Source organism: Sander vitreus, chromosome 3 (genome assembly GCF_031162955.1).
Source record: "Sander vitreus isolate 19-12246 chromosome 3, sanVit1, whole genome shotgun sequence".
Lineage (NCBI taxonomy): Eukaryota > Metazoa > Chordata > Actinopteri > Perciformes > Percidae > Sander > Sander vitreus.
Window position 1 is genome coordinate 15,914,332 of NC_135857.1, and position 16,645 is coordinate 15,930,976.

General features: G+C 40.5%; 1 protein-coding gene across 1 annotated transcript in view; it reads left to right on the forward strand.

Moving 5' to 3' along the window:
• cbl (Cbl proto-oncogene, E3 ubiquitin protein ligase) overlaps positions 1-16,645 on the forward strand; it is a 36,914-nt gene that overhangs the window by 5,637 nt on the left and 14,632 nt on the right. The window contains exon 2 of the mRNA XM_078246221.1: positions 1,209-1,456. Within this exon, the coding sequence (XP_078102347.1) occupies positions 1,209-1,456 (248 nt within the window). The remainder of the gene's footprint in view (positions 1-1,208; positions 1,457-16,645) is intronic.

Genomic DNA, 16,645 nt, shown 5'->3' on the forward strand with positions numbered 1-16,645 from the left:
TTCTCGTCTGCCAACCAGTGTCTTTTGTAATGGTCAACGAAGTGACTCAGACGCACTGCAGCAGGACAGTGAGATAAGTGAGGAGAGGTTGAACATTACTGAGGATGTAACATGTATTCATGCAGTCCGGTGAACAAGCACGTAGCACGTAGACTGAACATGGAAAGGGGAAGTCTAAATTTCCATGTTTTATAAAGCCGTCTAATAGAACATTAGTTCTCCGCTCACCCATTACAGAATCCACCCTCTGTTGTGTCAATGATTGATCTCAGTCAAGCTGTTTGACTTTGTGTCCCTAAAAACAGGCTTTTTTTTGTCTTTTATAACTGAAAAATGTATTTTGTGACGTTTCACTGTAGTTGAAGCTTATATCCATGTTGTCAGTATCACAGTCAGGGCTTCAGCTATTCAAACTTGCAAGGCAATCATGCTGAAATGAGGAAGTGTAAACATATCGACAGCTTCTCAAAACATGCTGTAGAAATGGAGAATCAGACTGATTGTTGACATGGTAGTCACATATTATTATTATTATTATTATTATTATTATTATTATTATTATTATTATAATAATAATAATAATAAAGGCATTGTTGTGCATGTCTACAAAAAACCGTCTTTATTGTAAATGAATAAGAAATGGAGATAATTGGCTTCACAATGAGACCAGAAACTGTCCATGGATAAATGCAGATATGCCTTTGTCTTGTTCCACTTTCATCTTTTTTGTTTAGATACAAGAGGAAGTAGTGTGACAGTGCTGCAATAACTCATGACTTCATAAGGGATTAAATCCACAATACTCGGTGTGTGCCATCAAATAATGTGTAGACCTGCCACACTCTGAAAGCTCTAAGCTTGATTCTGACAGGGATTTTAAGGACCTCAGTCTTTGCCTTTGTTGGCATTTTCCATTCTGCATATCTTCTATCTGGGCTCACTGACTATATTTTGCACTAAAGATGAGTGCTCTAATACAGAAAAGACTCTGTCTATTTGATATAAATAATGTCTTACTGATGTACAGAATGGAAATGCACGTGCAGTGGCATTATAGACAACTCAGATTTTCTTTCCCTTTCGATCGCCACCCTCTTTCTAACACATCTTCTGTCTCTCATTTTTCTCTCATCTACCTTACTTCTTGCACCCACTTCTTGTCTCTAACTGTATCGTGTTTTCCCCCTCACGTCCCTCCCTTTCTGCAGGTGGTGCGCCTGTGCCAAAATCCCAAATTGGCTCTAAAGAACAGCCCCCCTTACATCCTGGACCTGCTGCCAGACACCTACCAGCACCTGCGCACCATCTTGTCTCGCTACGAGGGCAAAATGGAGACTCTGGGGGACAACGAGTTCTTCCGGGTCTTCATGGAGAACCTAACCAAGAAGACCAAGCAGACCATCAGCTTGTTTAAGGAGGGCAAGGAACGCATGTACGAGGAGAACTCACAACCCAGGTGAATAAAGTTGATACAAATGTTGCAGCTAGCTTAATATTAATCAAGGGGATGTGATTCTGGAGGTGTAAGGCTCCATATGGTTTCTCTGCTCTCTTCTCAAACCGTATTGCTGAGCCATTGCGTTGACTTTCTTGTGAACAAACCCATTTGAAACGGGAATGTGAGGTGAGAAGTCTTTGTATCACGACAACCTCGCACCTCAAATTCATTCATTCGGTTTGAATAATTAAGACTGCACAGACACAGAGTGAAAAATTGCACCCATCCACAGCCCCCAGGGTGGTTGTAGCTCAACATGTCTCAAAACGAGGAGACGGGAGTTGTGGTTTGAGCATGTGAGCATCTGTGGTCAGAATGGCGCTTAATCTACAGCTGTCTGCCTGTCACTTTGTTTTTGTGTCTCCCTATCTCTACCATCTACTTGAACATGTCTCTCTTCTTGTAGTTGTCTTACTGTAATGCTTCTTTTTTTTATTTATTTTTTTTAAATCACACTGCCTTCGTCTATGTCTCTTTCTTTTCCTTTACATTCAGTAATCTGTCTCTGTCCCTCTGAAAACAGACACACAAGTGTATTAGAAATAAGCAGTTGTGGAGGGACTTATGGAAGTGTTATTAATGAGATATGCCTCTTGTTTCCTTTTGTTTATAAAATACCAAATGAGAAAAGGCATTCTTTTGAAGACAAGATATACCAAAGAAGACCTTGAGACAAAATTGAGCTTCTTATAAACAAAAAGTTATTGTTGTGTTAATGAGTAGACTCTCTGGGCTGCAGACTAGCTGCTGGATGAAGCTGGTCTTACCTCCTTGCTTGTATCACTACATACGGGTATGTCTTTGGTTATCTCCATGCTTTGGGCAAATGCTGTCAGACAACATTGTAACAGGCATTATGTACAGTACGTAATGACTTACTAAGATAGCCCTCATTAGGTTTCTTTAGGGAGTTTCATACACGATGTGGGCCAGTATCAAATATTATCCCAGTTTTTTCTCTAGAACTGCCTCCGGGGCGGTAGCGTCTCTTGCTGGCAGTGAAAAAGGTGACTTGCAAAATACTTTTTTAAAACCGTGTTGTCCAGGCATTTTTTTTTATATCTGGCTGCTGTAGCTGCTGTTTTCAGGAGCTTTTACGACATTGGTCTGTCGTACAATGACACCAAGTGGGTGTGGAAATGATTGGACAGAAACCAAGGCCCGAGGGGTGTAGTTCAAAAACGACCTGGAATTTGGTACATTCATTGTGTTTTACCAACATCCTTAAACCGCATCAAATTTAGTTTACACGGCTTTGTGCATTAGTATCATAAATGCAGTGTTATGTCAGTTTCATCATATTGAATTAAATATCAAATAATAGTATTCAACTCTTACTACCTCATTACTTTTGTTTGAGCTACCAGGTGGTCTTTGAAAGGGACAGTCCACCTCCTTTGAAGTAAGAGTTGATATGCTATTTCTTGCATTTAACATTAGGATCTAACGGGTGATTTGCCCCATCGCTGTAGAGAAGCAAAACTGTCATGAGCAGAGTCAGCGTGCAGCAGATAGCCCTCTGTGGATCACGGTGTTTCTGGTGCTGTTGTGTGTCCTCTTACAGGCTTGTGTCATGACTTTGAGATGTACGTTAAGTCTTTGCAAGAAAACATCTGTATTCCTACAGACTTAGGTAAACTTTACTGTAGGTTGTATGTAAAGCTGGTTTAAGAGTTTTCTGGTTTTACCTAAAATAATGTGAGGGGGGAAAAAGTGACCTGGAAGTGGGTAGATGGATAAGAACATGAATACTGTTGAAGAGAGGAGCTCATTAGCTGGTGAATGTTTGGTTTGGCAGGGACTCATTTGAATCATATTGCACCTTACCCTTCACCTTACCTTTTTTTTAATTGTTGCCATTTCAATTTAATGCAACATAATTTTTTAAAGGGACTAAAACTGCTAGAAATGCTTTTCTGAAGTTACTTTACTCTTTAACCCTCTCTCTAGTTTGAACAGTTTCTGCTTTGAGAAAATTAGTTAATAGTTTTATCTAGCCAGTCCAACGTGATACATCCTCATCTTATTTCTTAGTTCCTCAGTGACATTGTTCTTTCTCTGCTACCGTGACAGTAGTCTTGCAAACAGAAAAAACCCACTACAAGGCAACCAGGGAAGAGGAAGCCATATTTACCATGAGCTGGTGGTTGATTTTCTTTTAGCCATTTTAACTGTGAAATTTATTTTCATCATCACTTGCACAGAGAGGCTGCATAGAAATACATTTCTGGTTAAAGCAGAGGAAACACACACACACACACACACACACACACACACACACACACACACACACACACACACACACACACAGTAGCCAGGCATTGCACACAAAGACTGCTATTGTCTGTGTGGAGAAGGCAGTGACACTAACCAATGGGTATCAGCCCACTTAAGAATGCTATAGAATAAACCAATGACGTTGAGCCGCTAGAGAGACTAGTATGTGATTAGCAGCTGAGCTTAGCACATGGCTAAGGCTGTAAAGTTGAACAGCAAGGATAAAGATTATCTCAGTGCCTGAATGCATAAAGAATAGTTTGATAATACACTGCTTTCATTGTGTTCTTCAATGCAGCCTTAATTAAAATATGAGAACACTGGCACTTATTATTTCCACCACTGTGACTTCAATCAGTATCAGTGCTTGATAATTATTGACTTAAATACTCCACTGAGGCTTAATAGCCCTTTTCAAGTCAGAGTGAACGATCCGAGTGTTTCATCAGAGCCCTGAATGCAGCGTGGGTGGATATTCTGTGTTGTAATGCTGGACAGACTTCTCCACTATGTCTTCCCCAGAGATGTAGGGCCTCTATTTATCTAGCCCCCCACTCCCATATGTCCCACACAGATTGTTTAGCTTTAGAGAAAAAGTGGAGTTGAGTTAGTGCAGTAAAAAGCTTAACTAGGTACTAGGTAGAAGTTGAGTTGTGTGAGTAAGATGTGCCATATAATTATGGTCGAGAGGAAAAAAGGGGCTTCGATGTTCACAGTAGAAGAGAGTGAGCATGAAAGTGAGCCCATATTCAGTCAGAATCAACACAACACAGTCAGCACTTCCTACTTGTTGTCTTCACTTACTTCCTCTTATGGCTTTACACAGCAAAGCTAAGACATTACATACAGAAATGATGTGGTTTTGATAGACAATTTTCTCTTACGGGCGCCTGGCTGTTCATACCAGCCGCGCATTTCTCCGCGCTGGTCACAAAGCGATACTTCTCTTCTACACACTCTCTGTCTCTCTCTCTCTCTCTCTCTGTCTGTCTGTCTGTCTCTCTCTGTCTCTCTGTGTGTGTGCAGATCACCTGTCTCGCTCTAGACACAGCTGAGAAGTCAAGACAGCCAAAATCACCATAAACTTGGGTGTTTTATTTTGAAATGTGTTTTATTTTGTAAAGTATCCAGCTGCCCTGTGGCCTCGATTACCTACCTGGCTTGATACATTCGCTTGCGGCTCCCTTGAAGTGGGTAGATTTAAAAAAAAAAAAAAATTTAAAAAAAAATAAAGTCTGAAGCCATTATCTGTTTATCAAAACAGATGCAGTTTAATTTTCTATTGACTACTCATTTCAGGTCTAGATATTTCTACAAGCCACAAACCAAAAGCTGGCAGGCATTTAGCTGTGGCTCACTTGTCTCCGATATTGTCTCCACAAAGTAGAAAAGTGTGGTAGCTCAGCAAATTATTGGACTTCTGCATTAACAGAAGCTACTAGTGAGTTGTAACTGTGATCTCTTGATGAAATGGTTGATGTAATTGTTTTGTGTTGAGAAATTAGCGTGTTGCCTGGGTTTCTTCTTGGTTTTAACACAGCTGCTTTGTCTGTAGCTGGTGTATTACTTTATTAAAGAAACCTATAAATGAAACATTAAACATTCCTCAGTCCCTTCAGCAGAGTAATACAGTAGAAGGGTTGATCAATGTGTCCTCAGAAAAGCCCTTTAACCCCCTCTTCCATTAGTCTAACTAGAAACTGCTTTGACCTCTCTGTGAGAGTCTCTTTGATCTTCCTGGGCTAAGCTGCCATTGCATCCTGACCACCGTCGATCGGTCCAGCTGGTCACAGGAAGTTGTGGGCTTATATGCTTCAGGGTGACGTAACTGCACTGTGGGACAGTCTACACTGCAGAAAGTGACCTGAAGGCTATCATAATACGTCGGAAATATTATTTGTAGACGGGTGTAAATCTCTCACGGTCTAATTTGTCTCGTATGTTCATCTTTAGACACTGTTAGACTTCTGTTGCTGTTGAAAGGCATTATAGCTGTTGGCTTTATTTTTAAAGCAAGTATTCTTCACTAGAGCTGAGTGGTGTGAACATTTTCACATCCCGTATTTGGTTAAAATTTTGCCTCTCTCTTCCCAGTGCTGTGCACAATAACATCTGCACACATGTAAAGTTGAAACAATTAGTCGAATAATCAATGAACTAGTAGATCAACAAACAAATATTCAACAAATGTATTGATAGCCAGTTAATTTCACTATTTTCTGACATTTTTAAAGGCTAAACAATAAATCTACAATACTGGTTATTTGCAGCCCTACAGACATGGTTAATTAACGGTTTTATCCACACATCTTCTAGCTCTATACGTCACTGCCACCCCTTTTTTCTTTACTTGCTTCGATCATCCCTACCTTACTTTACTAACAGAGTACATAGCTCCAATCCTTTGCACAATAGAAAAATACATTCCAGACATGCTTCAGTGATATTACAATAAGCATCAATATTATACAATATTACAACTCGGTAGGAACAAGTTTCGCAAGCGTCTATTCATTCAGCCTTCCCTGCAGCTGAGCTACTGTTCAGGCTTTAGTGGCAGGTGCCATGAAGAGCCTTTCACTCAACAATAGTTTGGATCCATTTCCCTTTACTCATCATTGTTTTATAAATGTTTTAGTAGTAACTGCTGTATGTGCATACTTAAGTTTGTTTTAAGATTTGAGTGCACAATAAAAATGCTAACTGCTAAGGTGAACACTGGGTGTGTCTTCTAATGCAAAGTGTTGTCTTTGTCTGAAACATAGTGGTGGTGAAACGTGCACGCTTGGCAGCATGAGGCCTTTGTTTCAGTGAGTCGGGACAGGTGCTTGGCACTGTTGTGTCTAATGCCACTACACAGTAGTACTGTCTGTCTGTACATTTGTGTATTTAATTGGTTGCTCCGGTCACATCTTGCTCATGCTATAAATCCTAGACAAAAAAGATCAGAGCATGAAATTTATTCTGCAGCTGTTTACAGTAAAGTGCTCCTGTGTTATCAATGATGTATGAAGTCAAGCCTTTGTGGACAGAGAAAAACATGGCATTGTATGGCACAGTACCTCTGGTATTTGCAAATGTCATTGACGCCCATTTCTATTTTGGTTCACTATGAGAGACCCATCCTAAAATATGACATTCTATTTTCTGTAAACATACCTGACGTCTATGCCAAACAAAGGTCTGTCTGTGAGAGCACAGCTCTCGACTTTGACTATCTGAAAACCCAACTTATCACTACTGCTATGATACTGTAGGAAAGGTCTGTGTGTGTAGTATTGCATGGAGCCATGAGGAAATGTAGCAATGTCAGATGAAAATGATTACAGGAGAAAGTTTGCATGGATATCATTTATTCCTGTTTTATCAGTAGCTGGTGGGGTATGTTTAGTTTGGTGATATAGCTACTCCCACTCGTAAAAATATAAACAAAAATATATAGTTATGGGTTGTTTGACATTACAGATTAAACTTGTTGATACATTTAGACATGATTCACATGGACAGTTTTATGATACAGTATAGATGTTGAGGTTTTAAGATTGTGCTCAGAGAGTTGTCTGCTGCATGTGTTTCCTTGCTGGTCTAGATTGGATTTTACCTAGTCTCGCATTGCCAGACCTTCCTCCACAGCACTGCGGAGGAGGGTCTGGCTAGTCCACACGGCATTCCGGGATGGGAGAAAAACGTACTCTGGTTTATTGACATTTCTTTAAACCAATCGCTACGCCCGATGGAGCAACGGTGTCTCTGCCCGGAAAGGCTCGGGAAGGAAATTGTTTTGGGGAAACGTTCAAAGGTTGTTTCAGTCGTGCAACAGAAAACTCAGATTGGACAGATAGTCTAGCTAGCTGTCTGGATTTACCCTGCAGAGATCTGAGAAGCAGTTAACCATAATCTTCATAAATCAACCGGAGTTTAGAATGTCAACACAAAGAAAGCAGAAGGCACCTGAGCAATCCCGGAAGTGAAACGTCGTCGATATAGACTAGATTTTACCTGAACTCTCCTGTTTCCCCGCATACTGTGTCCCCTGCTATCAAACTGTCTAAATCAAATATGATGAAGGTGATAAAAGGGGAAATAGTTAATGTGTTGGGTTGCCCACAGAAGTGAAACATTAATGGCGCTTACCCACTGCTAGTACCAGCTCTTCTCGGCTCGGCTCGACTCGACCACGGTGCCCCGTCCGCCATTTACCATTGCAGATATAGTACCGCCTCATGCCTGAGGCGAGCTTGGCTGGTCGTCATAGCGACGCCGCAGGAAACTGCCGTGACCTAACGCGACACACACACACACACACAGAACGTCGAAGGTGTGTTTGTTTTTGACTCTCGGCATGTGGCTGTTGCCGCAGCCAGAAGACAAATTTTGTTTCACAAGCTGGAGGCAGCAAAAAAAAAACACCGCTGGCTAAACTATTTAAAAATGGCGGGTTTGTTCAGGACACCCCCGTCCGTCGCTAGCAACGATGAAGCAGTGATTAGTGACAATTCTCTCCGACCAATCAGTAGTCTGCAGGTTTTCACGTCACCTTTTGGTATCGCCTCAGCTCACTTGGAACCTCAACGGAGGTGATAGTAAAAAAAGTCCCCGTTAGCAGGTAACAGGGACTTTCTTTCATAATGGAAAACCAAAAAAGGCGAGTAGAGTCGAGCAGGTACCATGTAATGGAAAAACGGCATTAGTTTTGCTAAATAACCCTTTGTTTGTAAGTCACTTATCTGTTGTTTATTTGTGGACTTTGCCAGTAAAGGAATTAGTAATAATAAAACCCTAAAATCTTTGGCCTAATTTAGCATAGTTACTCATGCGCCCAAACAGAACTTTGGCTGCATTGTCTCATTCTCAAGGTGATTTACTGTAGCTTAGCCTCATATCGAAGAGAGGAACAGTGCTGTTTCACACCACTGCTGTTCTCTGCTTTCAGTCTAACTGGACATGCTGCGTTTTTGATTCATCTCTCAGTACAAACCGAGATTAATCGGGACAAAAAGTGTTGCATCTCTCTGTGTTGTCACAGCAGGGAGTCTTAGTGAGTAAGCTAGTTGGTAGTGATGGACTTGGGAGTAAAGTAAGGGAAGCTTTTAGCGGTTAGCCTAGCTATCACCTATCAGTGCTGGCAATGGAAAACACATTTCACTCTTCAGAGGTTGCAGGTGTTTCAGCTTCAATTACATTTGCCTTAACTTGTAGCTTGGGGCTCTATGTGCAGATCCAGACACCACACACTCAGAAATAGTAGAGCATCATGGTTATTTATGTGACAGTGATCAGCCAATTAATGTAGTCCTCACACTATTAGATTATGGTGATTAGCATGATGCAATCCACTAGCTTCTTTGCCCCACAGGGTACAACAAGCACTTGCTGTTTATGCACACAGAGATAAATGAGCTCAGATATGCACTAAGATATGGCTAGTCAAGTGTATAGAGAGGATTAAGCTAAACGGTGCTCTTTCTGTCTTATCTTTATTTTCGGCGTCACAATAATCTGAGTTTAAACCTGTCTAATTGACTAGAAAGGGCTTTTATTTCGTTTTTTTATTCAGGAGTTTGTGTAAGGAAGCAGTTAAGCGTGCATGGGTCATTGCTTAAGTTCAGTGTAGTGTGTATGTGTGTGTTGTGTGCTGTCATGGCTGTTTCCTGATGGATATCTGGATTGAAGCCAGTTCCGGAGAGTTACATTTAAAAAGTGATGACTGGAGCTAAATGGTAAGCCAGAATTGCAAACACTTAATCCCATTTTGTTTCCCAGTGCATCATCATCTACATTTATTTTAAATTTCTCTGTATATTTTTTACAGAACATCCACCACATTATTAAATTCAGTGTCCAAAATAGTATTAACCCTGGCCCAACAAAGCGGGTGCTCCCTTTCCCTTTGCATGTGTCATTATTTAAACCGATGCATGCAACTTCATTTCACATGCTTCCTTGCTAACAGATTATCAAGAGTGCGCCTAAATGTGATCTGACAGACGCTTAACAATTCCCAACACTAACTAATTTTTTAAACTGAGCGACAGGATTGGGAATTAGTTTGCTTTGGGGTGAAATACTGATAGTTTATGTTTTATCTTTATAATTTGCATCCATCATTTGCAATATTTCCATTCAGTTGGAATAACTGCTGTAGGCTACTATGAGCACATCAAAACCTGTGATGGCGGACACAGTGTGAATGCTTTGCATATGACTGGACCGGCACAGTTAAAAACTGTGCTGATGTGTTGGAAGTCACATCATGTTACCTGTAGTAAATGCCCTTTCATATGAACCTCTTGACCTAATCAGAGTACTTTAACTGTTCATCTCTTACCATTCCTATTTGCAATATTTAAAGCTGATCCACTGACAAAATAAGTGATGAAAAATGTCCATATGTTTTTGAAGACATCACGTTGATGGACTCATAAACAGAGTTGTTCAGACCTGTTATGCAATTTATTGCAATCAATTTAGTGACTTCCAAAAAATCCTCAGATTACATAAAAATGGCTTCCATAGGGCCGTAGTCATTTAAAAGTGAAACAAACATGGGTATGAAAGTATTATGCTAAACTCTAAATGTAGTTGTCCTCAAGGTACTTACACCTGATCTAGCTTAGTTCATCTAATAAAATGTTTAAAATAACTTTTGGTAGATTTGTTGCCGGGCTCAGTTTGTGTTTGATCTGCATTTCCCTTTTAGCCTTAAGAAGAAAAGATAATACAGCTGCATGCTGATATTACAGCTACTTGTAAATCTGCCAATCCAGACAGGCTCTCATTCTGTAAGGTTAACCCTTGCTTGCTGTGCTGTATTAGGGCAGTACGGTGCTAGCTGAGCTACTTTATCACAGCCAGCAGGAAACAGGAAGGGAGCAGCCAGCTACAAGGTCAGAGGTCAGTCTATAGCATGAGGGGGATGGTGGACAAAAAAACTAGTGTTCAGAAAAAAAGGGTTTGGCTTGTTGTCGTGGTTAAGAATGACTGGAAGACGGAAAAAGAAAATACTATAGACATGACAATCCAGAGTAGGTCAGCAAACCATTCTCTGTACAGCTGTATCCCACTGACTCTACATTGTCTGTGTTGGTACAGCAGCTTAAAGAGCTGCAACAGTTGTAGGAGTGCTGGCTACTGCCAACACACACACACACACACACACACACAAAAGCTGGTATTGAAAGCTGGAGAGAGATACAGACTGAAAGAGACGAAGAGATGCTAAAACAGATATTGGCCTGTCCTGCTACATATGAGATTAGATTTGAACCTGTATCTTAGAGTTTACAGTTTCAAAATAATATTCATCCTGCCTTTTTGAAAGCTCTCTCTATCAAAAAAACACAACAAAGTCTCATTCACTGTGCAAATCTCGTGCCAGAGACAGCTGTGCCACCCTGTGAGCTTGATGCCAGTTTGCTTTCACATTTATTCTCTCTCTGTCTCTTGACTCACACATACAATATGGATGTTTGCTGTTACATAGTCTATGTGTGTATACTCACTGTATATATGTTGTGTAGAAAAAGCATAGACTGGTGTTTCCCGAAAACTATTGACCCAAGGCTTGTGACCCCCGGACATTGTTTTAACACAATCTAAAGTGCAAATGTCACATGTTTGGGGATCGCAGGTATGGTAGGTTTACTGTCTGTCTTTTGCCTAAACAGCTCCTCCTGCAAGTTTATAATGGTGGTTGTTTGTTTTAGTTTTTCTTGCTCTACAAGAAAACCTTTTGTCTCAATCAGCTTCTATTTTTTCAATCAGCTCTTATTATGTCCTCTGTACATGAACATACAATTTACTGTTAATCGTTTCAGACATTTTTCAGGAATCATTCACAAGTTCCCACTTTTCCATTGTGATAATATGCTGCGTTTCTCTCTTTTACATAATTGGAAACGGAATATCTTTGGGTTTTGGACTGTTGGTCGTAACAAGACATTTGAAGACATCATCTAGTGTTCTGAGACATTGTGATGGACATTTTTTTTCACATTTATTTTGACATTTTGTACCTTAAACAATTAATCGATAATATAATCTGCAGATTCATCTATAATGAAAATAATTGTTGGTTGCAGCACTAATTGCAGTTTTGTTTTGATACATGGTTAACTCATTTTGTAAAAACTGTTGCTGGAACACAGGGGAGACAGACAGGCTTTTTTTAAAAGCCACTGCTTACGCTATTAGTGGCAGTGGCTAGCCAGCTAAATAGCAGCTCACAGATTTGTGGTTTGCTCTGTTAAAGTGCTCATATTATGCTTTTTGGCTTTTCTCCTTTCCTTTATTGTGTTATATATATCTTTTTGTGCACGTTAAAGGTTTACAAAGTGAAAAAGCCCAAAGTCCACCCCAAAGGGACTTACCATCTCCAATAGAAAACACTGTTCACAAACTGCTCCAAACAGCTCTATTGTAGTCCAGCCTTTACTTCTGTGACGAACGTGCGTCACTTTGTAACACGTTATAATGCTCGTCTAGCTGCTAGCATGGCACTCCCTCATACTCTGCTTCTGACTAGCTAGCAGTACTTACTGCGCATGTGCGACTCCCAACAAAGATGGAACAGAAGTGAGATGCCTCACTCTGTAGCTAAAACGGAGAGCTCAACACACAGGGTGAAAAGAGGAGCTGCAGCAATGTGCAGTACAACAAATATATGGTGTTTTCTGAAAATTAAACCACATAAACCTATTCTGGTACAACCTCTAAATACATTTATGAACCTGAAAATGGCAAGACGTAATCTGGCTAAGAAGCGGAACTTTTCAGAAATAGAGATGAGAGGAGATGGAGATTCAGAAGGCCACAGGCTAAAACACTGTTGCAGACTTTTTCTGTAGGGTCCCCCCCGCTGATGCAAGACAGAGCCATCTGCCCTTAATCAACCAATGGAGAGCTCCACCGTGGCTCGTGTGCGTACGTGTGCACTGTTGTAACGGTGCATAGAGGTCTTCTAAAAGAGCCAGATCTGCCATTGCTGATAAGTGATCAACTGATGACTTCTCCTTCTCCTGTTAAACTGATTATATGCTGCACCGCAAGTCCACACTGACTCGAAAACTTGCGTACACAAGTTTAAACTTGACATGAGATTTGATCGTAGCCTCCGCTAACGTCCATATTGATAAATACCGAGCTTTGCGTGGAAATGACCATACGCCGGTTTTACGCTTGTTTTCTGTTGTACGTTCGTTTCGTAAATGAGAGCCAATACGAGCACTTTAAAGGCAGGGTTGGTAACTATTTCCAATATACGCTTTTTTAATAATATTGCTTGAAATGGTCTTTACACTCCGACAGCAATACATCATTTATGGGCTCTGAAAAAGGAGCGAAAAAGATCAGTCATCTGTAGCTGCTGTAATCGCCCACCAATCACTGCCTCGCCGTCCGCTTGTAAAGAACCAATGAAATCCCTCCTTGCACCGCTCCTTGTACTTTACCCCTCCCATGTATGAGCCTGAGCTCAATTCATGTTTTATTTATTTGTTTAAATTATTATTTTTTGGGGGCTTTTCCCTTTATTATAGAGTGACAGTGGATAGACAGGAAAGGGGCGCCGCTGCAGGACTCAGCCAACATGGGGCGAACGCTCTTACTGGGTGAGCTAGAGGCCGCCCCAGTAATGTTTGTTTTAAACATTCAGTATGATAACATTAGGTGAATGAAACATTAAGTAAAATTGCGCTCCTTTCTCCACTCTGCTCTGAAGCAGCGACGCTGCGGTGCTCGTGCACGTCTGTGTGTGGGTCGGAGCCCAGAGGAGAGGCTACTTTCTAATCTTGCTAGCTTTTCAGCATTACCAACCCTGCCTTTAATCAGGGCATCCCCACTACTCATACAAGCCCATACCATTAGCATATGTGGGTGAATTAGAAATGAAATGTAATGGTGGGTTTGAAGAGTAGGAATTTATAAGCTTGAAGTCTTAAGTAGCCTCCATGAATGTTTAAAGTTCAAAGATGAGAGGAGTGCATAAGTGGATTCATAAGATGGTAAAATAACCTAGATGTGGAAATGAAAGCTTTCAGTGAAGAGATATTAATTCCACGAGAGAGAGAGAGGATTCCTGTGTTCATATGATTACCTTGGAGATGAAAGTAAAGCAGGAGGGGGTTGTTGTAACTTGGATAAAAGCCCAGGGTAGAGAGAGGTTGACAGAAAAATGGATGCGGCTTTAAGGCTCAGTAGGCCAGTAGGCCTAAAAAGCAGATGAAACAGGAGGACCTCCTGCTGAGGTGATAGCTGCTTAAGAAAACACACAGACATGCAGTGTCCCAAACACTCTGTGATGACACTGGAAAGGGAAGACATTCATGACTACTGTCGTGTTCCTACACAAGCTCCTCAGGGAAATGCCAAGAGTAGTTGAAGGGCGCATTTTCCACATCAACTGATTAGGATAGCCCTGCATTCAAAGACATACAGTCCCTGCATCTGGCTCCAAGTCTCTTGCTGTAGATTTCAAGTGAGCAAAGCAGTTCAATTAGACATCCAGCTACAAGAGTTTTCACTGTTTGAGGATCATTTACTGCTGAGAGGGTATAAATACAAGGCTTTTATTGCAGTTTGCGAGCATTGCATTTTCTCATTCAGATTCTTGTCTGCTCCCTCTAAGGTAAACTATCACCCTAACAAGCACTGGTCTATTTTTGGCAGGTTCTCAACTAACTACACTAATCTTATTCATCCATCTTCAGTCACTGTCCTTCCTCATTTACTCTTTCCACTCCCCCCTCGCTCCACTCATAGGGTGCATAGTGTAGGGCAGCTGCAGTGTAGCCACGCTTTCATTGCTGTCTCTCTTGTGCATGTCAATTCACCCTGCACGACAGCCAAGCACAATCTCCCTCTGTGCTGCCTCATAAATCATGTCTTTCTCAGTATAACACTTCTAATGATGTGATGGGGTTCAGGGGTATGGTGACATTGTGCGGCTTCGTTCTCTCGTTTCTCCTGTCTTCCTCAGTAATACTCTTCTCATCTTACTTATAGTCATCTTTTTTTCTCTCCTACTCTTCAGTCTTTTTCTTTCATCTTTGCTTGTTGACCAGCCTTTTTCAACTGGAATCAGAGCTTTGTACTAGGATATCCTGGCTGCTACATCTCAGTCATTCTGTGATTGTATGCGTGTATCTGAACACGGCTGTGTTGTTTCTCTGGACCGGTGACTATTTCTGTAAAGTGGAAGCAGCTAAGGACAATCCTCAGTGGGAGAAATCACCAAGCAGAAACCTTACTACATATTTTAGAAACTATAACATGTTATTCTTTTGGTAGTGTACAGTTTACATCTGAATCTCATGTTTTTTTAAGAGCTAAGCATTCATTCACATGGCCTCCTCACGTGTGTCAGGACTAAATTGAAGAGTCACTGAGTTTGCCCTGTGGAAAAACAAGTAAAAACAAATGTAGCGTTACTGTTAAGCTTGTCATGCGTTTTTCTTTTCTGGGAAGTTGAAACCCAATCCCAATTTCCCACACCAAGGCTAGGCTAATACCATCCAGAAGATCTACATCTACAACCACCACCCATCCATTTTACCCAACAACGGTGGCAACGTCTCTGTGCATTTTACTCAGCTGTTGTTTGTTTCATCCTCTTTTAAGTAGACAATTATATTCAATTCAATTTATTTATAGTATCAAATCGTAACAAGAGTTATCTCGAGACACTTTACAGATAGAGTAGGTCTAGACCACACTATAATTTACAAAGCCCCAACAATTCTAGTAATTCCCTAGTAATTTATATCGCAAACCATGCGCCCCCACCCCTCCTCCACACAGTTGCTAGTAGCCAAGGAGGACACGGACGATTAAAAAAACATGATGGACTCTTCAGAAGAGGTAATTATCTTCACTCAAGTTTTTGCGCGCAAAAGTCGCCGGACGACACAATCTTCTGAACATAGCGATACTGAGAAATACAGAGAGAGTTGTGTGGAGCCGTGTTAATTAGCTTTGTAGCAACTCATTTGGTAATGGCTTGAATGTAACGGATGTTCGTTAATATCAAAAAGTTATGCACTAAAGCTTTAACTGTTATTTAATTTGGAAGCCAAAGGATCTCACCGTCACCACTTTTTCACTTTGATATGTTTGGAAAGTAAAAAAGTAAAAAAAAAAATCTAAATACATAAAATATATAATACATATTTGAGTGCAAGAAGTTTTAGAAAGTAGATTTTGCATTATTGTCAGGCTAATCGCATCACTGCATTTTTGTTTTGCATTGCCACAGATGGCTTAGCCAACAGAAATGCTAAATGGAGTATCATTTATAGTTGACTGAGGAAATTATGTTTGATGCACATTTGAATATGTTTTCTAGTTCACTTACTTTCTGTCCGTATTTCATCTACAAGAGAAAAAGTTGGTTCCTACTTCTCATCATGTAAACTAAGCAATGTTAGCAGAACTCATTCTGTTGTCACTTTCCCCTGCATTTGCAAACGTATGGCTTATAGCACTAATGGCAGACTTGGAACATAACCATTAATAATTCATTATTAAGTATCATTATTGGTGCAAAATGCACATTTAAACTACTATTTGCTAGTTAAATCTACAGTATTTACTTCATGCTCTTTTCTTGTGTGGCTACATGGTGATTTATGGTGCATGTATAATTCCAAAGAACTGCATTGTTTAGTTTTTTTTCTTTGTCCTTTTTTTTCTACAAATGCCAACCTTGGTAGGTAATGAGAAAAATCTCTGGCAAGCAACAAAAAAAAATAGTTTTCAGTGAACGTCATTAATAACTCTTAATTAACACTTTGCAGCTAAACATTCTTAAACATGATCAGGATTGACCATTGGTGCAATAAGTAAAGACATGAAAGCTCACACTTTCCCCTCTAT